The sequence below is a fragment of the Phalacrocorax carbo genome, chromosome 12, assembly GCF_963921805.1.
Source record: "Phalacrocorax carbo chromosome 12, bPhaCar2.1, whole genome shotgun sequence".
Lineage (NCBI taxonomy): Eukaryota > Metazoa > Chordata > Aves > Suliformes > Phalacrocoracidae > Phalacrocorax > Phalacrocorax carbo.
This window is the reverse complement of record NC_087524.1, coordinates 2,132,132-2,157,126: the sequence shown is the minus strand read 5'-3', so window position 1 is coordinate 2,157,126 and position 24,995 is coordinate 2,132,132. Positions and strand designations below refer to the sequence as shown.

General features: G+C 44.7%; 1 protein-coding gene across 4 annotated transcripts in view; it reads left to right on the top strand.

The window, feature by feature from the left end:
- LOC104048034 (WASH complex subunit 2A) overlaps positions 1–22,763 on the top strand; it is a 37,907-nt gene extending 15,144 nt beyond the window's left edge. For 2 of the 4 annotated variants that reach the window (XM_064463714.1, XM_064463712.1), the window contains 16 exons: positions 55–191; positions 1,330–1,422; positions 1,946–2,050; positions 3,423–3,539; positions 5,000–5,163; positions 5,613–5,724; positions 6,653–6,838; positions 7,904–8,086; positions 10,416–10,544; positions 10,750–10,845; positions 11,915–12,034; positions 13,640–13,702; positions 14,378–14,590; positions 16,878–17,492; positions 18,100–18,274; positions 22,266–22,763. In XM_064463714.1, the coding sequence (XP_064319784.1) occupies positions 55–191; positions 1,330–1,422; positions 1,946–2,050; positions 3,423–3,539; positions 5,000–5,163; positions 5,613–5,724; positions 6,653–6,838; positions 7,904–8,086; positions 10,416–10,544; positions 10,750–10,845; positions 11,915–12,034; positions 13,640–13,702; positions 14,378–14,590; positions 16,878–17,492; positions 18,100–18,274; positions 22,266–22,402 (2,645 nt within the window). In that variant the 3' untranslated portion in view covers positions 22,403–22,763. Of the gene's footprint in view, positions 1–54; positions 192–1,329; positions 1,423–1,945; positions 2,051–3,422; positions 3,540–4,999; positions 5,164–5,612; positions 5,725–6,652; positions 6,839–7,903; positions 8,087–10,415; positions 10,545–10,749; positions 10,846–11,914; positions 12,043–13,639; positions 13,703–14,377; positions 14,591–16,877; positions 17,493–18,099; positions 18,275–22,265 lie in introns of all 4 variants that reach the window. The other 2 variants (XM_064463713.1, XM_064463715.1) reach the window with 2 other exon arrangements.
- Positions 22,764–24,995: the final 2,232 nt, after the last annotated feature.

Sequence of the window (24,995 nt, the reverse complement as noted above, 5' to 3'; positions counted from 1 at the left end):
AGTAGTGGCGGTTCTGTTCTCATCGTTCCCTGTTTGTTTCACCTCTTAATGCAGTCAAGTCCACGGCTGACCTATTTGATGATGATGATGATGAAGGTGACTTATTCAAGGAAAAACCTGCCATTCCTCCTGTGGTTGCTGGCACAACTAAAGAAACAGAAAGCTGTAGGGAGACAGTTATGGAAAAAAAGGTAATGGCATAAAAATGGGTTGTGTGGCGACGGTTTTAGCAAAAAGTTACTACTGCAGCTGAAGGAGTCTTTCTATGTACAACACTTTGGACATGCTGTATTTGCGAAACAGAACTAGGTTCATAGGGTCTTTCATGACCCAAGTGCTTCAGGGGTCCTTAAATGCTTTTTGCCTCTCAAACTTGGGGTTTGAGGTTTTTCTTTTTTGTGTGTGGCGGTGATTGGAAGAATCTTATTAAGGCAGGATTGAAATGAGAGCAAAATGAGAAGCCTTTGATAATAAAAAATGTTTATGAAGTTCATGGCTGAAATAAAACAGTCTGACTTAAGAACCTTTGGTGTCACAGCTCTGTGCTGCAGAGGCTATGTTTGCACTTATACCAACCTCCCCTCTGGACTGAGAAGTGTACAGCGCTGGGGTTGTCTCATGCAAGTTGCTGTAGGACTTTCTCCATATTGCCTTATGAGAAGCACCTGAGCGTGAGGGCCAAAGCCAGCTTCTGTTTCTGGTGCAGTGCAAGGGTATCCATGGCCAATGAGCGGGAGTGGTGGTGGGAGGTCATCTGATGCCATTCCTCCAGAAAAGCCAAGTGCTGAGATCAGAGAAGAGTATGGGAACTGATTCAGCAGCACCATTCCTGCTCTGTCAGGAAGTGAGGGCTGTTTTGTACCTCAAGCTTGCTGACAGTAGTGCTTGGGTCTGGAATAACTCTGAATTTAATGGCAATTTAGCTAGTGGCAGGCTGGGGCTGTGCTGTGCTAATGCAGGAAACGATGGCTGGCACAAACTGCCCTCTTCCTTTATGAAACACAGTTTGTTAAAAGAAACATTTTCATTTAACTCACAAGGGGGGCTGGCATGACTTGCTGCATACATTTTTCTGTTGAGAAGGATGGTGGCGGGAGGGGAGGCCCGTGGTAAGACCTGCAAGTCACTTGTGTGTAGCTTTGGCTGCATGTGAGGAACTCATTCAGTACACGAGTTTTGGACTTCAGCCCATGGGTGACAAGCTTGTGTTCTGTCCCTTTAGCTGTGGGGACACTGCCAGCGGCATGCCCCTTAGCATGGGCATGCACATCATATGACCCTTTCTGAATCTAAATGGGTTCTGATGCATTGTCTTTATTTGTCCTAAAGAGTCAACCATCTTCAGGGAAGGACTTCAAGCCTTTATCTGAAACACCTCCAAGAAAACAGAGGGGCCTCTTCTCTGATGAGGAGGATTCTGAAGTGAGTATCTCTTTAACAAATCCCTACAGAAATCCTTGAGATTTGAGTCACCCTGACTTCAGTCCGCTTGTATCTGGGGACTCCCTGTTTATCTCTAAGCCTGGGAGCTCAGATATCCGTGCATCTACTCCCAGCCATCCTGAAAGTTTCTTCTTGCTCCAAGAGTGAAATTTCTGGCAATCTTTTTCCCTGTCTTCAGAGAGTTAAACTTGTGCGGTACACACAGGCATAAACTGAAAGCCTGAAGAGGGGAAAGATCAGCAAATTGGCAACAAGAATCATGAAAGACTGCATATGTTTAATCTTGTGTCCTCAGCTTCTAGCTAGCAATTAATCTGCCCAGCTCAGGGAAATCCCTGTGGAGTTGCAGGTGATTGGTGGTACATCTGAGCAAGATGACCTTTCCCTACTTCACAGGCACACTAAACACTTTATAAAAAAAAAAAAAGGAAAACCATGAACGTTCCATTTAGAGTTCTTAAACATATAGCTTTGCAATGTGACGTTTCTTTGGTTTGCACAGGACTTGTTTTCATCAAGTAGAACTGTGAAATCCAAAGCTACATCCTTCCCCACCAGCAAGTCCACGACAAAAGCTCCGCTCTCCTTGTTTGACGATGATGAAGAGGTAAGTACCACTTCCTGATGCTGCCTGTGAATGGGGACCCTCCTGCACAGCTGTTGCAAATGCAGCAGGAAATATTCAGAGCTTACAACACTAAGCTTGTAAATGGAGCACTAAATTAGAGCATTAAATCGATCTTGCAGTTCTAAGCACATAGACAGTATTACGGAGGAGAATGGTAGCAGGGACTCTTGTGAGTTCTTGGTGTGTTTAGTATTTTGCAGTCAGTGCATATCATCTCTGGACCTAAGCAGGAAGGATATTATCCCTCTGATTGATAAGACTAGAGAACACTGAGCAATAGAATGGATACAAGCTTCAGGAAGCTGTTTTATACTGGCCTGTGGTACCTAGCCACACGGATGACTTCTTGCTTCTCCTGTGTCATGGCTGGCAGATTCCTTTTTTCCTTGCTTTTCAGTGTGTAAGAATTGTGGCTGCTAGTGTAGAAACTGAGATCAGAGCACAGTTTGTGCAAGGAACTTAACAAAATTGAATTAGTGTGTGCTTTTCTTATCTTTTTACCCTCTTCTCCCTCCCACACACCCTCCAAAGTGCTTCCAACCCTTGGCCTGCAGCCTGCATGGTGAGTTAACTTACCCCATAGTCTTAACCTGAGGTGAATAGGAGGCTTGCTCAGAGCTGTATGATAGGGGACTTCTGCAAACTCAAGATAAAGGTTTCCTGTTCAAGAGGGGGCTGCTTCCAGCTCACCTTTCTGAATAGGGGCTGTTTAGAAGCAACTGTCAGGATAGTGAAACATTTTGTAATGTGGTAAGGTCTCTAGTATCTGCCATGAAGGTTGTGTTATGGAACTGAAGTTCAAGTTGAGTGGAGAGAAGCAAAAATAAGTGTTAGGTGGTGAAGTCAACATATGCTTTTGCACATTCTGATGCCTATATAATAATCTGCATGGGTCTATTCAGGTGAAAAGGATTGGTTCTTGCCCAGTGGTAGTGGTTCAGTTTGCCTATTGCCTGTCCTCTCAGAACAGGACTCATTCTCTGTTTCACTATGTAGATGTAGAAACAGGGCCACGTTGTGTTAGGTGCTGCCCAACAGAATTGCTGTGTCGTGGTTTTTGGCTCCTGGTCGAGCCTTATGGTGGAGAATCTGTGGGCCAAAACCAGGCTGTGTGCTTACAAGTTTCTGGCCTATCAAAAGCTGCGTGCGTGGAATTTCCTGTACCAGAATACTGCATCGCCCTTGAAATTGTCTTCAAAAAGGGTTCACAAAACACCATTTCTCTGTCCTACTCACCTGAGGAGTGGATGGCAATGGTGTCTTGCATGATGATGACTTCTCAGTGAGATTTTCATTGTGCTTTTGGCTTTTGAGTTTTTAAAATAGGTTTCTTTTTAAATTTTATTTCAAGGATCTCTTTGGTGTGTTACCTGCCAAGAAGCAACAGGAAAAACCCCTGGAAGCGAAAGCAAAACAGTCAGAGCCACTCAAGAAAGCTTCTAGCTTATTGTTCAGCAGTGATGAGGAGGTACTGAGGAATAAGATTTGGTTGAAAGGGGTTACGGGGCTTTATGCTGGGCAAAGCATAGAATTGTTGAGATGGGAACCACAGTCAAACTGCTGTGTCCACGTGCCACGCCTACCCCAGTCCTGTGACTTGTGTGCTGCTGAGGAAGTGTCTGATGCTTGGCTGACGTTATCTCAGGATCTAGGTAACAGAAGTGATGTGGAAGAGAGAATCAGTATTTTCAATGTAATTTATAGAAAGATTGATAGCAAATGGAGGGTGCTGCCAACAAGTCTGACTTAAAAATACTAAAACAGAAAAGTAAGTTTGCTCCTACTGCTTTAATTTCTGTAAGGAAAGTTCAGCAGTTCTAGATGGATATGTGGTGAGTTTTTCTTTTCTTTGTTTTGGGTTTTTGGGGTGGGGGGGTTGCTTGGGTTTTGGTGTTGTGGGTTTTTTTTTTTGTTTGCATTGGTTTTGCTTTTTTTGTGTGTTTTTTTAAAGCTAGGGATAGGAAAAATGAAACAGAAATGACTAGGGTTCCCAGAGAGCAGCCCTCTTCTAGGGGTGGATTAGGTGTTGTCCTGCTTCTTAAATGAAAGCCAGAGACACTAAGTAAATTAAAAACTTGTATGGAAAGTCCCTGAATTAACTCATGTGAATAGGATCCAGGCTCCTCTTAGCCCTCCTACCCCCCAAAATTACTCTTTTGTGTAGATTTGATTTTTGTTACCTGTCCTGTAATTGCTTGCTTAGTGGATACTAGCAATATCTTTAGATGCACTTTTATCTTAATGGGGAATAAACGTCACACTTCAGCATGCCTGTAGTCCCTTTCAGAAAGGGGACGATCAGAGGTGGGGAATGGGGCAAACCACTTGAAATGCTGGGAATAAGAAAACACCCAAGCCAGAAAACTCTCCCAATCCAAGAAATGTTTCCCTTTAATGTAGAATTTTGACTTGTTCAGTGGGTAGGCTTCATTAAATGCTAGCTCCGGGGCGGGGTGGAGGAGGGGGAGAAAGTACTGTGGTCAAAAGTTGAGGAAATAAGAAGTGCAGCACCAGAACTATGAAGTGTCTTGGGTGTGGGTGTTGTGTTTTTTCTTGGGTTTTTTTTTTGGTGGTTTTTTTCCCCATACATCAAACTTGCTATTTATTTAAGTGGCTCAAATAAGATTTGACTGGGTGACCTTACTTGTGTAACTGCAGTTGACACTGACCTCAGCTGTCAAGAGCAACAGTAATAGTGAAGTCTGTGTATCCTGTTTTGGCATATGTTTTTTGTCCAGCAAAAGGTGGCCAGGCCCTCTGCAAAGCCTGAGCGATGTCAGATCACTCTGACTAACACAAAGGCAGGAAAATAAACTAGTAAAGAGATGCAAGGGCTGCCAAGATGCTGAAGTGTTTCCGACTATAGAGAAGATGGGGAAGTGGCTTTGACCAAGACAAAAGAAAACTTAAGGGTTCTTTATTTTTAAGGAACACTGGAATGTTTCCAAGCCAGCTAAACTTCCTTCTGAAGATGACCGAAAAGAGGACCCTGCAAAACCAGCTAGCACTGTCAGTCAGGCTAAAGCTGTGAAGAAGACAAGCCTCTTTGAGGAAGAGGATGAGGAGGATTTATTTGCAATCACTAAAGAGAGGTGACAGCCTGGGACGGGGGTGGGTGTTTTTTCAGAACAGCCCAGCAATGCCTTCAAAACCAGCCGGGCCCGGGTGTATTGCAAGTGTCCCTTTCGGCTGCTGCTGAGGAGGAGGTAGAGGGGTGTGAGTGCAGACGGGCAGGGATGGGTGTTTACCTCATTTGTATCTGTGGCGGATCATTCTCCTTGCCACCACTGTATTGGGCTCTCCATTTCCCTCCCTGCGATACAAAAAATCATCTTTACTTCTTTTTATCTTCACTTCTGCAGAAGGCTGTGCGGGCAAGAAGGGAGGGTGGTAGAACTGTTGAGACAGTGAGGAAGCAGAGCCCTGTATCGGGGACCACTTCCTGAAAATGATGGTTCTAAGTTATACTTTTAAACAGATGCGGTGCATGGCCTCTGAAACTTGCACTGAATCTTCCACTTTCTTGTCTCTGTCATTGCAGCCAAAGAAAGCCACAGAAGGTGTCGTTGCTGTTTGAAGATGATGCTGTTAATGGAGAATCACTCTTCAGCGCCCCATCAACACTACTTCCTTCAGCTGCCAAGGCTGCAGTGGTACCTCCCTTTTCTTTTAAAACTAAAGTGGAACACTTAGACTTTTTATAGTCTGTTTTCCTTGTTGGGTACTGAATGTAAGTCTAACTTGTTTTAGACAGGGGTAGTCCTAGCAAATTTGGAATGGGAGCAGGGCAGACTGAACTCTTACATGTAAAACTTGTTACCATCAGCCTCATAGAGATTTCAAAATTTTCTTGACCGCTAACCCTACATTTTTTTGGTTTCTCCTAAAAAGCCCTTCCTGAGGGTGTTTTGAGAGCTCTCAACTGTAAAATACTGTTACAAGGAACAGATGGCTTATTGATGACGGTGAAGCTTGAGCTTCACCCTCTGTGCCACCTCAACCCAGGCTGGTTCAGATGTGCCTACAGGCTTCTTACTGGCCCTCTGAGGGTGCTTATGCTATCCTCTGCCTTATAAGCTTAGCCTGTAGTGTACTGCCTGTCTGGTTGTGCTCTGGAACTGTGAGTAGGAGCTGCAAAAGCTTAACACAGCTGTATCTGTAGTGGAAATTCCTGCACGAATATGTGCCGCCCCCTCTCCCCTGCTTGCCTTTCTGCTTACCAGGAAAACACTTGTCATGGCCCATAAAGGCAATAGGCTTGGCAATGGAAGAAGAAACAGGCAAGCGACGGTCTAGCTGCTGTCAGTCACAGGGAACAGCCCACCAACCAGACAAGGTTCCCAGGGCGTCCACTCTAAGCTTGCAACTGCTTCCTGGCACTCTTCAACCAGGCTCAAGAGTCTAGAATATTAGAAATCAGAAGTGAGAAACCAGAATGTCCCATGGGAGGAAGGCAGAAGTCAAGCACGCTGCCAGTGCCCTAGGCTCCTGCAGAAGGCGAACTGAGGCTGCTCCCACAGCAGTGTATGCTTCTTATATACCCACCAATTTTGTGTCAACAACATTCTCTTACTTTTGCAGGAGAAAGTAAAACCAGCACAAGCATCACCTTTCTTTAATGAAGAAGAAAAGGAGGGAAAGGAAGATTTGCCAGATAAAACATCGAAGTCTAACCAGGTAGAAGATACAGTGTGGTGTTTAGAAGAGCCTGGAGCAGTTCCTGTGCCTAGAGGAGCAGACATTGCAGGGCAGCAAACAAAGGAAAAAGTGAGGGATTTTCTTATGTTAATCTACAGTTTGGTAAAGGTTCAGTTTAAAAAAAAAAAAAGGCAAAAAAACCCAACCCAAACCAAAACAAAAAAACACAGACAAAACAATCTAACAGCGCTGCTCTGGGACAGAATTCTTTTTCTGGATTTTTTCTTCTGTTGCGAAGCAGAGAATAACTCTGTCTCCATTTAGGATAATAATTTCAGTCAAACAGCACATTGATTAAATGGCCTTTAAAAGTTGTTTCCGAACTGACATACATGAGAGAATTGTTTGGGGTATTTTTGGGGGTTGGGGGGAGGAATCTCTCTCATTTTTCTTCTCGAGTGGGTTGGGTAATTTTTATTCACATGATCAGAGCTTTCCTCCAAAAGATAGCCTGTACTAATGTGTAGGCTTTGCTTCAAGCTCAGTAACTTCGTTCCAACATAGTCTGAGTTATAAATGGTGTTGGTAGCTGTGGCTTTCAGGATTGTGAATTCCTCCTGTTACAGAACAGTGTTGATGTGTATTATTGAAGAAGCTTCAGCAGAACTTAATCTTGGGCATCGTCTTACTGAGCGATTTTTGGGGAATTACCAGCTGATGAATTTCCAGAGTAGTTACCATGCTTTGCACTTTCCTGAGTGCATTCAAGGTTCAGGTAGTGCTGCCCACTCCAAAGGATCCCAAGTTGCATGAACGAGATACCTCAGAGCTAACAGCAAAGCTGCTTAATGCAGCCTTGTGGCGCACATGCCACCTGGCATGCGGGTGAGGGGGAAACCTGGTGCAGGAAGCTGCTTATCAACAGCGCTACGGTGTAGAGTACAGGAGGAAACTTGTGTTCCCTTTGGAGCCATAAAGTGTGTTCTCTTTATCTACCTGTGCCTTGCTAATCTGCGTGCTGCTATTCTGTCTGCTTAGGAAAAATTAGTTGAATGTCGTTGTCTGCTTGGTAGTGGACTGCGGAACTCTGACCACTACTGGCATTTAATTAAGAAAGCTTAGTGGGTTTTTGGGCAAACCTGAACTAAATAATAGGCTGATGTGTTAATTTTTTTTTTTTTTTTGGGGGTGGAGCCTTTTGCAGCACCAGCCTCAGAGCCAGCCAGCGGTTCAGATCTGTTTGCAACATCACCACCGGCCCTGGAGAAAGGTGTCAAGACCCAAGCTAAGAAAGTGTTAAGCTTGTTTGAGGAAGAGGAAGAGGAGAGACTCGAAGATGATGTTGACATTAAAAATGCACAGAAAGAAATTGGTGTGGTGAGTCTAGGGAAGTTCTTGAACACTAGGAAATAGTATTTCCACCTTTCTACCTCTATTATTCTAGTCAAGGTTTCGTTTTCACCCTTCCCTTTCTTCATGTCATGGAGGCTAATCCTTCTCTATTTCTAAACTTCCAAATTCTTGGGTGAGAAATTATTCCTGCTTTTCCCCATGATCCTGAATTCCTTTGTAAATTTTTCCATCCCACTAACTCAAATGCATTTGGCTGCATGCTAGTATGAAAGAAATTCTATGCAGATGTTTTGGTGCAGCTACTTGGTGTCTGCTCTACAGAACTGATTCCCCAGTTACCCCTCAAGGTCAGAGGTACTAGGAAGTAGAAGGATGTGGAATTTGAAGCCTTGTGGTTTATTCCTTTATTTTCTTTATATTGTTGCAGTTTCCTTGGTGGATATATGCCTGCAGACCTAGCTTCAGCAAGAATCATCTTAACTCTTCACTTTTTAAAAATAGCCTCCAGTTGCCATATTCTTGCTGTCTGGCTTTTCTGATAGAGCATATACCATGAAGAGGTAGACTTTGAATTTTCAGCAACAATATCGTTGAATCCATGGCAATGTTCTTGTTTCTGCTTGATGCAGATGGACCAAAATTTATTCTGTAAACTTGAAGTCATGTCAAAAAGTACATACTGTAACCGAGAGTGTGCCCCAAGGTTTTGTCATCTTAGTGTGACTGTGTAAAGTAAGTTGTCAACCCTAAAGGCTATACACACTTCATTCAGAAGTCCCTGGGGCTGAATAAAATAGATAGCTCTTGGAGGAAAATTCCTGTTTATAGCTTGAGTGCCTATTTACCTGTTGTGAACGTATCCTGTGTTCGGGGCTTTTTTTGGGTGGTGGGGCGTGCACATTGTGAGATGGTTGCAAGAAGTCACATCAGCCCTATGAACTTGGGAAGATACAAATCCTTTCAAATCTTTCCTTCAGAGCACTCAGCTGTCAGCATATAACAGTCACAAAGTGATTAAGATGCTGAAAAGCATATGAATGCAAAAATCAGAATAGGTAATTTAGGAATTTAATTTTTCTGCTAGGGAAATCTGAAAGGTGATAGTGTTTTCCTGGCTTATCTCAGCCTAATATGCGTTTCATGTGTGGGTACTGCTAGATGTGCATTAGGTTCTCGTGTATCTGGGCATAAACAGCAGATCTAGTGCTCTAAAAATTTGACCTGGCTTTTCATGTAAAACGAAGGCTGCTGCACAGAGGGGCTGAGAATGGAGCAGTAATAAAAATCATAGGAGAAAGGTGTATGGACCAAAAAAGGTGCACTGGAAACTAGCTTCAGTAGGCGGCCCGCTGGGGCTCCTGGAGGCTTGGACTGGGGCGGTGATAACTGGGCTTTATTCTTATGACTACTGCTCCTGCTGCTTGGATTTTGAGTGTGCTGTTACGCTACTGGGCATTCAGTCATGCTCTTAAGAGGCATCCTTTCATGTGCATCGGCCCTGAAGAGGCAGCTGGGTGGTGAAACATAGATACTGGCCTTTGCCTAGACATCCAGTGGGGCCTCTGCCTTTTGAAAGTCAGACCTGGGTGCGTACAGTGACCATGATCGTAGAAAGGCATTGGTTTTGGTGCCTAAGCAGTTGATATTGGTTGGTTTGCCAGAGAGCGGAGGGCCGATAAGGTGATACGTTTCACTGTCAACCTTCCCCACCACCAGCCAACTTGAAAGTACAAGTAAAAGTTCTTGCCAAAGGCAGACAATATGTTCTGTTCTTCATTGTGGGGGTGTGTTTGCTTTAATGGGAGGAGAATGGGGAATCTAGCAACAATAATAGCTTTACAAGCCTTCAGCTTTGGGTTTTTTGTAACTTTCTTCTTTAAAAAGGTAGCTTAGGAAGATAATTAACTGATTCTCTTCCCCTCACTTCTCTGTCCTGCAACCTCAGCTGGAAAATTCAAGTCATAAATATAAACCTCACTGTATGCTCAGGATAACATACTGTAAACAAGGCGGTTTCTTTGGTTGGTTTTTGGTTGTTTTTGTTGTGGTTTTTTTTCTCTCTTTTAAGGAAGCTTTACAGGTAAACAGTAGCAGCTGGATCTCAGGTCAGCAGACACAGATTCGTTTTGGTTAATATCTTCGCATCAAATTGAAATGTGAATACAAATATTTCCATTGTAAGTTTTGCAAATTTGCTCAAAGTAAAATATGTAACTGGCAGTTAAAGTTGTATTTTTGTTACCAAGGTTGTAGTGTAGCCTCAGGTGGACTGTAACCTGTCTTACCACGAGGTAAATAACCTCCTTAAGGGAGGGAGTTTCTCACTGTGTGGACTTTTCTCCTCTCCTTCCAGGCTTCTGAGAAAAGTACTCGGCCCAAAAGCACCGGAGTCTTTCAAGACGAAGAGCTCCTCTTCAGTCACAAACTTCAGAAGGACAATGATCCAGACGTTGACCTCTTTGCCAGCCCCAAGAAGTCGACGGTGAGTTCAAAGTCATCCTCTGAACCTGCTATTTAAAAACAGTCTTTGAAGTGTGCCCCTTAGCAGTGTCCCGTGTTTGAGCGCAGCTTCAGGTCCCTGATTTCCAAGGGAGGGCCAAGTGCTAGTATCAGTTCAGGCATCGTGGGCCAAAGGAGATGTGCTTTTGATTTGTGACACACCTTTTCTTTATCCTTTGCCTCTTCAGGCTGTAAACCGTATCCTGAAGCCATCATCTGGAGGAGGGCTTTTTGGGGATGACGATGAGGATGATCTCTTCAGTACCGCGAAAACAAACCTTCCGGTATCTGTTTCTCTACTGTAAATGGCTTGTATAAAAGATGTTGGAAAGAAGTGTATGGAAGGGATTTTTTTTTTCCATATGTATTCTCACAAGAAATGAAGCGACTTCACAAATCTTTCTGAGAGAATAGAAACGGCCGTTGTGACCCTGAAGGCATAGGGAACAAACAGATGCATTAAGTCTCCCAAAGCTGGGATGAGGGGATTGGATTCTTCTTGTGTACCACTGGGAGCAGCTTAAGTGTGAGAGAACACACCTGAGCAGAAATCAGAGTAGTAGAGTTTGTGTTGTTTAATTATTTTGTTGTTTAACTTGCTGATATTACTTCCCTGTAGCTCATACATGACTGATGAGCCTTGCTCTATGACTTATGTAACTGAAGTCTCTGCAGGCTTGTTTGATTTAAGGTAATGAATGTGGTATTAAAACCTTTGTGATCACTGGACTGTTTTTAGAGGACGAGCGGCTGCAGTACTGGACTAGACTGCACTACAGGTGGTCTGAGGTCAAAGTCCTAACGTGCATTCTAAACTGCTACTCCAAACGTATTTTGCTTAATTAAATTGAAGCCAGCTTTTACTTTTGTCTATTTTCATATCTATGGAAGTTAGGCTAGAAAACTGGCAATAGTTCCTGCAAACAGTTTTTCTGAGGACTGTGGAAGGGGTGGTCTTAAGTAATTAGTGCTTGGCAGCTATATATGGAGCTTCTTTGCTTGAAAACATAAAAATAGCAGTGTTCCTTAGCTAGCTTTGTGTTTTTATTTCCCCTGCTGTCCTGTGCATGAGGAAATATGTATGCATTTGTAAGTTTATTGAAACTCTCATTATTTATCGTTCGCATAGACAGCAAAGGCTGAGGTAGGCTAAAGGAATGGAGTGGAAAGCCCTTGTCATTGCGGAGCCAAAAGGCAATGCCTACAGTGCATTGCGAAGCCAAAAGATGTGGCTAGTTTTCTTTTCAGAGAGAAGCAAGATTTTTAAAAATCTTTCCTTCTTTGGTTTTTTTGTGATCTGCAGACCATGCTTTTTACCCAATTCATGTTGACTTGTGCTCTTAATGCTTTCAGAAAATAGCCGAGAAGAAAACACTTAAGGCCAGTGCTGGCCCTTCCTTGGAGACCAGTAACCTTCTAGAAAATGCTATAAGTGCCAAACGAGATGACACTCTGAAGGCAGTAACTACAGAGGCAAGTACCTAAATCTTGTGCTGTGAATGGCATGCAAAGAAAAATGAGATGTATCATTTTGTTTTAAACAAGTCCCTTGAAAAGATCAAAACTAATGCCTGGATTCACTGGCTGCAAAGCAGCAATGTGTGGCCAGACTTGTCTCTGCTTATCAGCAGATGCACTGTTGCTAGCAAGAAGTTTAAATGCTATTGATAGTGGTTTATTCACTGTCCGTACCCTTATAAGGGCAAAGCACAAGGCAGTGAAGAATTACACCTCAGGTCCAGTTGCACTGGACAACCAGTTGGTTGTTCATTCTCTGAAGTGCCAGTGTCTGTTGGAGTGAATGTAATCTTTAAAGTACAGGTGGGCTTTCTCAGAAGGGAGATCAGGGCATGCAGCGTGAATCTGTGGCTGTTGAGAACCTTACATTGGAGACTTCATGTTGAGCAAACAAGACTCCTACTCCTGTCCTTAATCTTGCATAACCAAGCCTCTCTGGAAGAGGCAGTCTGGATCTGAATTCTGGCTTGTGCCTCACCAGAGCTGTTGGATTTCCATCTGTAGGATATTAGCCTTTCACGGTGGGGGGTGGGTGTTGTTTTTTTCCCCCCCTAGGCTGAGGAACACAAAGCAAGTCTTTCAGGGCTACTAATGAGCCCATCTTCCCTTATGGTGAAGTGTTCCTTGAAGTGTAGAACCACGCTTGTCTTCCTTTTTTTATAGCTACTGATGGCCTGGTACAGGAATTGTCTTAGCCTGTCTGAGGTCCAGCTGAACACCACATGAATTTAAGTGGAGAACGATCTCCTCAGACACTGGGATTCCTCTGTCATGCTGTCAAGACCCCCAAACCACTGCCTAACCCTTGCAAATCCTTACTCCAACCAGGCTGAAGGATCTCTGCCTGCTTAGTCATACCAACAGGAGTGCAGCCTAGCTCACAGAACCATGGCAGACCACAAAATTGTGGAGAGCAAGCCCTGGGAAGGGCACCTTAGCTGATTTGGTTCTTTACTGAGTCCTAGAATTGACCCAAGCCTTCAGACCAAAAAGCTGCTCTTGATCTTTTAGTCTACTCTTATTTCGGCACCTATGGCATGCTTTCTGTAAGGGAGCACTCACTTCTCTGAAGCTGTTCTCCTTGCAGGCTGAGAGGTACAATTTTCTAGCCCTCTTGGCTTCCGTGTGGGCTTCGTTGAAGCCTGTGGCCCTGTTACAGCCAGTCACAAAGAGAAAAGTTAGTTATATCATCTGGCAACACAGCTTCAGAGGGTCTTAGGGGAGGGACTAAGCAAGGAGGGAGGGTAGCTGTCACGGTTGGATTTGACTGGTGGTGTGTGTGACCTGGAGAAGATGGAAGTTTTTGGGTTACTATGGCAAAGTACAATATTGAGTAGAAGGAGGGCGGAATGAAATGAGATGAAGATGGGGCTATGGTATGTGGCGAATGGAAGCTGGAAGTTGAGTGAGTGTGGCCCTGGTGGTAGGAAGTGATGATACCTTGGTACCTGCAGAAGATATTGGTAAGCAGTGAGCCGCTTTCTATAGACGTATTAAAATGCAAACTATAGTCTGGTTGACAACTTCTCTGCTTGTTTAATCCATTGTAATTTTGTGCAGAAATCTACAGGTCCTGTTCCCATTAAAACCAAAGAGCCCTCATCTCGGATTGGAAAGCTACAAGTAATTAACTTTACTGGCATTTTGACTTTCAAAAGAAAAAAAGGTCTTCCTTGCCTCACTGATGGCTCTTCCTAAAACAAAATCTTTTTACTTCCTTACCTTGCCTTTGCAATTTTATTATCTTTTTCAGATGTTGTATTTTCTATTACTATTTCTGCATTGCATGTTTCCCCCTCCTGTTTCAGACCTGACTCTGAGCAGCGCTATTTATTGTATTTGGGGGGCAGAGGGTGGGCTCCTCCTTGACCTGCTATTCTTCTCAGCCCTATTTTAAGTATGTTCAGAGGCTCTTAGGAGTTTGGGGGTTTTGGTTATGTCCATCTTACGTGAAATGACTAATAACTGTCTATATCACAGTATCACTTTTAACGTCAGAACCATTGCTGTCCTCAGACAGGATACTGAGCTACATAGGTGTTTGGTCTGACGTAATGTCGCCGTGCTGCTCCTGAAGCTCTTGTACAGAATAATAATGTCACTCCACGGGCTTAGTGAGACAGAGCACGTGGGAGACACAGAAGTGCGTAGGTGTGAGAAAGGCCAGGCACTTATAGAAGTAGAACCTGAATGCCTACATACACTAGTTCTTGCTGCTTCTCTGGAGCTGTGCTTGCTCTGGAGCAGTATTAACCTGACCTCTTTGTGTGTGTATGTTTTGTTTTCTCTGTTTTGTAGGCTAACTTAGCTATTAACCCTGCAGCCTTACTACCTGGTGCAACGCCTAATGTCTCCAATGTAAAGTCCCCCTTACCAGTTCTGGACACTCCGCTGCATGAACCCAAGGATGTACAGAACAGCGAAGCCTCCTCTGCTGCAGGAAACAATGAAGAACTGGGCGTAAGCTTTGATCAGCCTATGCAAGCGGATACCTTGCACAGTGCCAATAAGGTAACCTTTGGTATTTAGAGGGATAGAAAGGGAGATGAAAAATACAGGCTGTCCTCATGCAGGAATTTGTGTTTTGGCACGGGAGCCCTGCTAACAGTGTGATCTATCTGAATCTACATGGAGGTGTGGAAATCTAATCCCTTCTCACTTCTGTGGACCACTGAATTGAAAAGTCAAGCCTACTACATTCTTAGCTCTGTAAGAGGCTCACGCATATGCCTAATTCTGTGCCTTTTTAAGGTATGTTCCCCAAATTCAGTGGTTTTCCCTATCAGTTAAAGGTATTTTAGCGTAACACCTTGTCTTGTCCCAGGAGACGCAGACCTGAAAACAATAAAAAAGGCATCTCTCTAGGCTAACTATAAAATATGTTATTGACAGCTGCTGTGGCAAGATATTAGAACACATCAGTGCTGTAGGCTGACCTTTACCTCCCCTGTGGATATAAATGTCATGTTGTCTTGAACTGTCACTCCCAATTCTTTTTCAAACAAAAACTTTGTTTTTAAAGGAAAAAAAACCACACAAAAAAGAAGTGTTGTAGCTTTTGACATGGCAGATCTCTGCCTCCTGATTCACGTGGTTTTTTATTCGTACCTTTTACTTTATGGACTGCAAAAGGCATATTCTAGTTTAGTAGTTCTTAAAAAAAAAAAAAAAAAGCAAGCTTGAACCATGTAGTTAAGATTTTGTCTAGGTCCTTATGTTTTTATAAATCTCTGGGGTTTTCCGAAAGCAGCAATTTGAATACGATAACTTAGGATCTTAACTTTGACTCTTCGCTTAATGCTGCTGGGGCTGTTCACCATTAGATGAGCAGCAGAGATGGCTTGGGAAGATGCAGCAGCTGTCACCGCAGTGGCTGACATGACCTCTTAGTGTCAAATGTGTCTGAAGCTTGTACATCAGACTGATGCGATACCACGTAGGCGTAGCTGTTTCCAATAGCGGCATGTCCTGCACAACAGACAAATCCCTCTATCATACTTTTAAATAGGCTTGCAAAAGAATAGAGCTCCCATAGCTGCATATGGCCAACCTGGAATGTTCATGATAGCGCAGTGATGATGCACGTTTGTTTATAGAAATAACCTGAGAAGAAGCACCTCAGTAACTACACAGTGAATGTCTCTTGTGGCTCAGGTCACCTTTTGATTTTGGTGTGTCGTTGCTTCTTGGACCTTTCAAGTTTGAGTTTAAGCTGTAAATATAGGCAGCCAAATGCACTTTTTTCTAAAGGCTGGAACAAAGCAACCTACTCGGCATTATGGCTGTCCTTTCAAAGAACAGTGCATGGAGCAGGGATCAGTTTATTTCAAGTGCATCTCCCTTCCATCATAATTTTCCTGGTTTTTAGCCATGGTCTGATAAATACAGCCCCACACTCTGAAGGCAGACGTGTTTCTACAATGATTCTGACAAAAGCGCATGGCTCCTTTAAGCTGTGTTATAGCATGTCCACCCAGATTGTCTTTCTACTCCAACACAGCAATTAAAAGGGAAGAGGAGGTTGTACTCATCTGTTTCCTACCTGTGTGAATGCTCCTGTCCATGTGGGATATGGTAGAGGCTACAATGGAAGCTTGCAGAGGGCCTTTTTAAAAGCAGCAGAGGAATGAACTGCAGCAGACTATGCATAAAATAAATTAAATGGAAAACATAATTAGTTATGACTTGGACAGACTAACTGCGTGGCAGAAGCCCTGGATTAGCAAGCTGTCAGATTGACTAAGGTATTACCTAAAGCCGAGGGGCTAGAGGGGTTTGCTGACTGGTGTTGTGATTCTCTACTTTGTGAGCGCTATTGCTTTGGTACCCCAATTCCACCTGCTGTGGAATGACCAGCAGGCAACAAATCAAAAGTCCTGGGTTATTTTTCTGAGCCTTGCTGCAAACTGCTCCAAGCTTGAATGTCCCACTTGTCCATCTTCCCCCTTTCTAAAAAACAGGGAGAGTGGATGATGCTGAGCTGATGATGCATGGTTCCTGCTGCTTCTCCCTATAATCCAAATCAGTGTCTGCCCAGCATTCCTTGCTGAAGATTCTCAGCTATTTGTTTAAATGTACATGTAGCTGTTTAAGTTACTTAAACCAGAGCTGTAAGCAGAGCTTGCACTTAATTCCATTTCAGTGTGCTAGTGTGAAATGGGTAACGCATGGTAATTGCAGTGTTGTGAAGGCAAAGCACTGAGAGGAAACATAACGGGAACCCTAACTTGTCTTCTGTGAAGTGTGGGGCGTTTTTCCTCCTATATAACGCTGCTCTGCTTTTACTCCTTTCTTGCAGACCAGGATCAAGGTTACAGGAAAACGAAGACCTCCTAGCAGAATGGCCCGCCGTCTCGCTGCCCAAGAGTCTGAAGAGAGTGAGGAGGTGGACAGTGCTAAAGAATCACAAGTCTCTCTACCAAAGCAAACGTCAGCAATAGTGAACCTAAAGGAGCCTCTTGCTACTGAGGCAGAGTCCAAGGAAAACAGCTTTCTCTCCGGCTTATCACTACCAGCTCATGGCAGTGTTTTGTCTGCTGGTACAAAAAAACTCCTCCTTCCTCCAGAATCCGCAGAGCAAGGGAATGATCTGTTTGAATCAGAAGATCTTTTTGCAGGCAGCTCAACAGCCAGACCAGCTGTACAATCAAAGTTAAAGGAGGGAATGCCAGGCAGCGTGGCTAACAAACCCATCAAGGGCAGGGAGAAAAAGCCTGATCTGTCTGTTCTGGGTGATCAGGACAGCAATGATCTCTTCCAGCCTGTACAGCAAAAACTGTCAACAAAAAGCAGCCCTATACCTTTTTTGGAGGAGGAGGAAGACTCTCTCTTCACCTGTCAGAAAACTGGAAAAAAGGAGTTGAAGTCTGCTGTCCGGCAAGCTGCTGACCCTACTGCCCAAGATATCTTTGAGGTAATGATTGAGCCTGCTACCTTGGCCTCTTTGATCCCCAGGGCCTTAGGCACACCCCTCCACTTAGAGAGATATAGGCTTAATGGAGGCTGCTGAGTAGGACGGGGTTTGCAGGATAGGTAGTGAAGTAAACTGTCAATTGTGCTCTGCTACTAAGCAATAGAAACCGTTTCTCTGAATGTTCATTGCCTTTATTAGCAAGAGTGGATTAAATAGGTGGAGACTTAACACAGAGCAGGCATGTCGCTGAACGGGCTGTGACAACATACCTATGACTGTGACCTTTTTCAGAGTAATAAAGTATTTGGTTCTTACCTCTTAGCTCTGTTCAGTGCACAGAAGCTCAAATAACCCTTTTTAAAAAGGAATTAAGTTGGCAGGCTGGGCAGCTGGTATAAACCTCGGTGGGCTGTACTTGACCTGTGCACAATCGCACACTGAGGTGCTCCTGCAGAGTCCTCTGAGGGCTGAAGGAACACACACTTCTTGGGTTTGAGAAGCCCAAGGCTGTCAGTCTTCTAAACGTCTCAGCTGCTGTGTACAGATAATTTGACTATTCTTTTGAAGTGCGTTGCGTATTGATGATCTCTCTGTGCTTTGCTCCAAGGATGATATATTTGCTACTGAGGCAATTAAACCAATGAACAAAGCAAAAGAGAAAATGCCAGAGACTAACCTGTTTGATGATAACATTGATATCTTTGCGGATCTCACCATAAAACCAAAAGAAAAGAAGACAAAGAAAAAGGTGGAACAGAAATCTATATTTGATGATGATATGGGTAAGTGTCTAACGCCTTGCTGCTAATCTCGCAATATTTTCCTCAGCTGGAGCCATCGGAGATGTGTTAGAACCCTCTGCTTTCTTCTGAATTTTCAACTGCTCTGAAATCTCTGGTCGTCTTTGGTTTTTAACGTTGGATGAGAACTTCCTAGATTTGTAGAACTAGCGTGACATTTAAATCATTTAGGAGAGCGCATAAAATCCTTCTGAGAGAAGGAGTAGTTTAATTCTCGTAGGGGTTTTCTCACTTGTGGGAATTAGAAAAATTCTCTTGTCTGGAGTAAGAGACCAATCTCATGTCGTTACACCTGAGATACACATTCTCTCTTTCAATTTGCATAGCTTTTTGTATCGTACTTTCAGATGAATCACTGGTATGAAGAAATTACCATCTCTTTCCACTCCACCTTCACTATTGTGTTGACTACCTTGGAGTCTGTAAGACTTTGTTTACATCCGTGTGTACCCAGAACACTTAAATGCTCCATCTGAGAGCAAAAGTTTGCCCTGTAGAATTTGTTGAAAAAGCAGCATATAGCAATGTGAAATGATGCAAAGCATGCTCCTGTCTTGTCCTCTACCAGTGGAGGTATCAAGTCATTTGATCCCCGACTGCGTGTTTGATCCCCAACTGTGCATGTGCTCTCAGGCTCTTCCTTGGGATTTCGTGTGTGTATTTTCCTCTGAGACAAAAAAAAAAATCCCTTCTTGTCTAGGTTTGATTCTTGCCAGTCTTCATTCTTTCTAACCTATCCAAATTGACTTATCACTGTTTTGCTTGGACTGCTGTTAAGCATTCGAGCCTGATGGAATAACCTGTCTGAAGTACGTAAACGTGTTAGAAAACTTGCCAGAGAACGAACATCTTGAGATTTCAAAACCTTCTCAACTGATATTAAAACAAAAAAGACTTAAATGTTTCTGAGCAAGGTATTTCAAATATATATTGGATGATTAAAATATCTTATTTTAATAATTTACATTTTTTTCATGTAGCCTCTAGCAAATGAAGAATTTTGCAAACAGCTACCCCCCAAATACTTCAGCACAAAAATCTGGAGCTCGTGCTGAAAAAAAAACCACCCCCAAAACCAAACCCAAACCAAACAGTTGTAGAGTGCTGCTTGGAAGTGTCTTGGAAAATTAGCCACAACAGAACCTGTTGTTTGCACTTCCAGTTTGACATCACTCCAGTGCTAGAGCTGCTTGTTTGATGTCACATCTGATCCTGATACCTACAGCATTTGTAGCACCCTGTATCTGATAGCCTTCACCTTCCTCTGGAGTGTTGACTGTTGTATGGCGCGGCCATAACTATGGAGCTACTTTGTGCCCAAAGCTATGGAGCCCCAAAACACCAACAGGAGTGAAGGGAAGATGCCTGAAGGTGCGTATGGAGAGGAATAACCCCCCCCCCCCCCCCCCCCGCCCCGCACCAGCACAGGCTGGGAGCTGACCTGGAAAGCAGCTCTGCTGAGAGGCCCTGGGGGTGCTGGGGGGCAGCGAGGTGACCCTGAGCCAGCACCGGGCCCTTGGGGCCAAGGAGGCCAGCGGTGCCCTGGGGGGCATGGAAAGGAGTGTGGGCAGCAGGGCGAGGGAGGTGCTCCTCCCCCTCTGCTCTGCCCCAGTGAGGCCACATCTGGGGGGCTGCGGCTAGTTCTGGGCTCCCCAGTTCAAGAAGGGCAGGGAACGACTGGAGAGAGTCCAGTGGAGAGGTATGAAGATAATCAGGGAACTCAAGCACCTCCCTTATGAGGAAAGGCTGAGACCTGGGTTTGTTCGGCCTGGAGGTGACTGATGGGGGATCTGATCAATGCTTGTAAATATCTGAAGGGTGGGTGTCAGGGGGATGGGGCCGGGCTCTTTTCAGCGGTGCCCAACGCCAGGCCAAGGGGCCACGGGCACAAGTTGGAACACAAGAAGTTCCACTTAAATATGAGCAAAAAACCCCTTCCCTGTGCGGGTGCCCGAGCAGGGGCACAGGCTGCCCAGAGAGGCTGTGGGGTCCCTTCCCTGGAGACATTCACCCCCCGCCTGGACGCGGCCCTGTGCCCCTGCTCTGGGGGTGCCTGCTCAAGCAGGGGGTGAGACGGGGTGGTCTCCAGAGGTCCCTGCCAACCCCCGCCAGTCTGGGATTCCGTGAGGATGCCCTGCTGGCAGTGGAGTGGTAGAACTGGCACTTGCCTACGCTTCAGGTTAAGGGTGGCTTCAGTGACCGTGGTAGCACTTTATCAGGGCTGTATATTTTTGCCTTAGGAGATCCTTTCTGCTGCAAATAAAACAGTAAGTGGGTGCAGTTCGGTGGAGGCTGCACGCTGCCTTCCTTCCTTGTCCTACCAGAGCATCTAGTCACTATTTACTCCATCTGTGTTAGACTTGCGGTGGCAGTGTTAGAAAAACTCTTTCTCAGATCTCTGTCCTCCTAGCCTCCTCAGTGACCTTATGGCTGATGACACAAACACCCTGATGTCACCTCTGCCTGTCTGGGACCATCTGCAAAATGGTGACTGAGTTTTCTTTTGTATTGACAAATACTGTTTTCCATGGCCAAAACTTTCTTATCCCTTAAGCCTTGTCATAAAATGGGAGTGGCATTCACTGCACTTCCACTCTGCTGTGAAGCTAATCCGTGTGACAGCTTCTTGCTTTGGAGTGATGCCAGTAGGGGATTACTCTGTTCGACTGCCTTTCTAAACCGCTCTTGTGCTGAAATGCTATCCTGGATTATTCCTGTGTAATCCCTGTGATCAGCACAGTAGCAGACACGTGCTGGAGTGGAAGAAGTAGCAAGAAGAGAAAGGCAAGCATGTTGTGATAGGCCACTCCACGCTTGGCACATGCTTAAAGTTAGGATACATGCTTAAATACTAGTTTATACTCAGGAGCAGTAAATGCTATTAATCTCTGTGTAAGACTTGTGTTTTCTTAATAGGGATCCAACACCAGTTATGTGCTCCTTACATTGGCCTTGTGAATCACTAGTGAGCTACATATCTCAGTCTCGTAATTATTTTATTTTTATCCTCTCATAGTCCAGCTGCATAATCTGAGTATCCCAAATTTAAAACCTTAGTGCATAGGAAGAGATCTGCTGTTGTGTGTGCCCAGGAAACCTCAGGGCAACGCTTCAGCATGCGTATGGTAGCAGCTCCATCTCTTTCCAGGAGCGTAGTCCTAAACACGAGCAGCACTAGCCACAGCACAAACTGCAGGTCTGTGAGCTCTGCTGCTGGCACGGGGTATTGGGCTGGAGGGTTTCACTTCTGCCTGTTGTTTTCCTTCAGGAGAGAACTCTGTCTAATATCAACATATCTTTCCACTGTGTGGTCCTAGTTATTCATAACAGAAATGCTTATGCTGAGGAAGGTGGTGGGAGATCTTGGTTCAGGACTGTAGACAGACTTTCTGAATATTCAGCAGGATGGCAGTTGTAGCTGTCTGCCTCCTTGCATCTTAGCTGTGCTCTGTTCTCAAGTGATTTACGCTGTGTTCTTACCGTGCTGTAGATTAAAGACTCCTGTATGGCTAGTGGATGTCGCAACAGTAGTCCCAGGCAGTACCATCTTTGCCTCTTCTGATTTTCTTTGGCAACAATCGCGCAGCTTTTGGATCTCTCAGGTTCCTCAGATGCTAATGTTCTACCTAAGAGCGATGTTAACTGGCACTTGCACGACTGAATTTATTGTGGAGGCTTAATTTATTGGTACTTCTCAAATGCTTATGAGAGCTTGAACATATTATAAAATACAAGTATTATTCTGCTCTACTGAGGGGGGAGGAAAAAATTCTTACTTTGACTTACAGCTAACAGCTCCCACGTATGTCCTTACAAATGCATCTAGAATCGCAAGCAGCAGGAAAGCATTTGTTTATCACAGAATGTCCTTGGCAGTCACTGCTGTGCGCTATAGACTGTTATGTACTTATTACTTCTGTTTGGCGGTCACTTCGCATTAAAATCTATCTCTTTTTTCTTTTCCCCCCTTTAGATGATATCTTCTCCAGCAGCCAAGTCAAGATACCCACTCCCAAAAGCAAATCTTCCCAAGCAGCTTCAGAAGCAAAACCTGAAAGCAAGACGCTGAGCACGTTTGATGACCCGCTGAATGCCTTTGGAGGCCAGTAGCCAAGGGGAGTGCGTTGCAGAGAAGAGGCCTTCCGTATGCCCTGTCCAGTACTAATACTCCGGATTCTCTAATCTAGTAGAGCTGAAACGAGATGGCTGTGGATATTTAAATGAGATTACCCATTTAGATGATATCTTCTAAATGGTTAGTATTCTCTTGTGCTGGGTCTAATTGCGCTAAATTATATATTTTAAAAAAGAAAGACAGTAACCTCCTGCTACCTTGTTTCCATGGTGCCCAGATGAATATAGCCTGTGCAATACCTGCAATGAAGTAATCTATTATACAAAGTATAGTTTGTTTTATTGAACAGATCTATAGAGAAAATGATAAATAGTAAATGGAGTCTGTTAAACCAGATCTGTCTGTCGTACTTTCCTCTTTACCGCTCACTAAGGACATCTGCATCGTGACTTGAAAACAACCAAACCCACTACTGTGCCTTGTCTAGGTCAGCTGCTAATATACCGAGTTAATGTTAGGGTAAGGCTGGGGGTTTTTTTGGGGTACACCTTCTTTTAGGTAACAAAGCAGTTAAATCTTAGCGCAGGACTTGACACCAGGTAGAGAGAAGGCATCTCATATCAGCAGCTCATGTGGTCTATCAAAATAACAGTGGTTAAAACTTCTCTGCCAGAGAGAGTTACAGACGAGCACCTAGTGCTCTGCGAAAACAACAGAACCCTAACGCTGTCTTCTGTTGAAGTTGTAAACCACTAAGGGAGATATTTCACCTGCCTGGAGGTGCCGAAGCTTTGCAAACAACGCTTTCCAAGAGGTCCATCTGTACGGAGCGTGCTCGGTCACTTCCAGGTTAACAAGCCTATGTGCAAACCTTAGTACAAAAACCCACTTGTACCCAAACGCTTACTGTCTGCTTTCCTTTCTCATCCCTAGCACACTGTAGGCAGCTTACAGGAGGTCGCTGTTTTGTGGAATCATTCTAACTGTCCAGTGCACTTGGCTTTAACCTTCTTGCTTCCTGTTCTTTCTAGACTGCCCTTCTGGAACGGGTGCCGTTGATCGTACTCGGTGCCCAATGGCAGACACTTGCTCTCCTGCATGCAGGCAAGCAGAGCAAACGCATAAGGATCAAACGGTTCTCTTATTTTACCAGTGACTGCCTGCAGTTCTGCCTTAAAGTAATACATTGCTGTCATAAAAACAGCACATCTAGTTTTAATCTTCAACTCGTATGGCTGTTCTGCTCTCTGTGGATTTAAAGCATGTGCTCAGGGGACTTCTTTGAGAGCAATTCCCACTTTCTCTGAAGCCCGTGTTCTGAGGCATCTGCTTCAGTCTCTCGTTTCTTGAGTTGGATTTGCTTTATCAGGCACAGCAAACACTACAGGCGAAGCATCTAGCGCTAATGAGGGTAAAGCAGAAGGGAAGGTTGGAAGGGATAAAGGAGAAGCATAACGTATTGATTTGCGCCATAGGTGGGCCTGGCAATGATTCACGTTAAGTGGGGGGTAAGCTGGGAGTAGCAGCTTGGAAAAGAATGTGGGAGCTATTTGCAAATGGGTGTCTACAGTGTGAGCACTTGCACTGTTATTTATAGGCACTACATCTGCTGCATATGCCTCGTACATGAGTTGGACTGCTGTTTTACTCCTTTCTGCCGTGCTTAGAAGGGCGTCAGAGCCATACTTGAGGAGAGAGGAAAAAAGATGGTGAATTCTTCTATTTCTTTTCTACATCCTCCTTTCTTCTTGGCCCTTCACATTAGTACCTTCTCTTAGCATTGCAAAAAGTGCTGTCCACAAGCCGCGAGCCCTGGTGGGGCCAAAAGCTGTTGAAGAAAAAAAAAGCTCCTGCCTTTCAGTGTTTTGTAAACTTTAATGTGAAAACTCAGCAGAGAAAAGCTCTTGATAGAAACTTGCACCATGACATAGATCAAAACCTTTCCTCCCCCCAGGTCTTTCCTGCCACGGGGACGGTCTCTTCCCCCTATTAAATGTCCCCAGAACCGACTGCAAATCCTGGTTTAGGCGCTTCGCTTTTGGGAGGGCTGGGTCTGAGTGGTTGATTTTTTTTTTTTTTTTTAAAAATTAAACTGAGTTTTGGCTTGGTGTGCTGCTTCTTCCCCCCCCCCCCCCAATTCAATAAACCGTGGCTGCATTTTCTGGGCAGGGCAGGAGCCTCAGTGCTCTTTGTGCACGTGAAAAGCCACAGTATTTGTTCCTAGTGTTTTACCTGGGCCTGAAACCTAGCAGCTAAGCTAGAGTCAGGGTAGGTCTTGCATAATTTAAAGCCTAAATGGAAAGTAATTGCATTAACCACATGAACGCCTCGTAATAAGCTAAGCTTGTTTTCTCTAGCAAGACAGTGCCCGTCCGAGGGAAGCGCTGCTCCCGGAGCCCGGCCTGACCGCCTGATGCGGGAGCAGAGCCGGGCGCTGACCCTACGGGGAGCGCCCCCCTCCTCCTGCTCGGGCCGCGCCCAGCACGGCGCCGGGGCGCATCAGCGACCCCCGGGCGCTTCTCGGGTTGGGTTTGAGGCTGGGCCGCCCCGGGGCCCGCCATCGGCCCGGCCTTGCTGGACTACATCTCCCAGGAGGCCTCGCGGCCCGCCGGGCGGTGGGGACGCTGC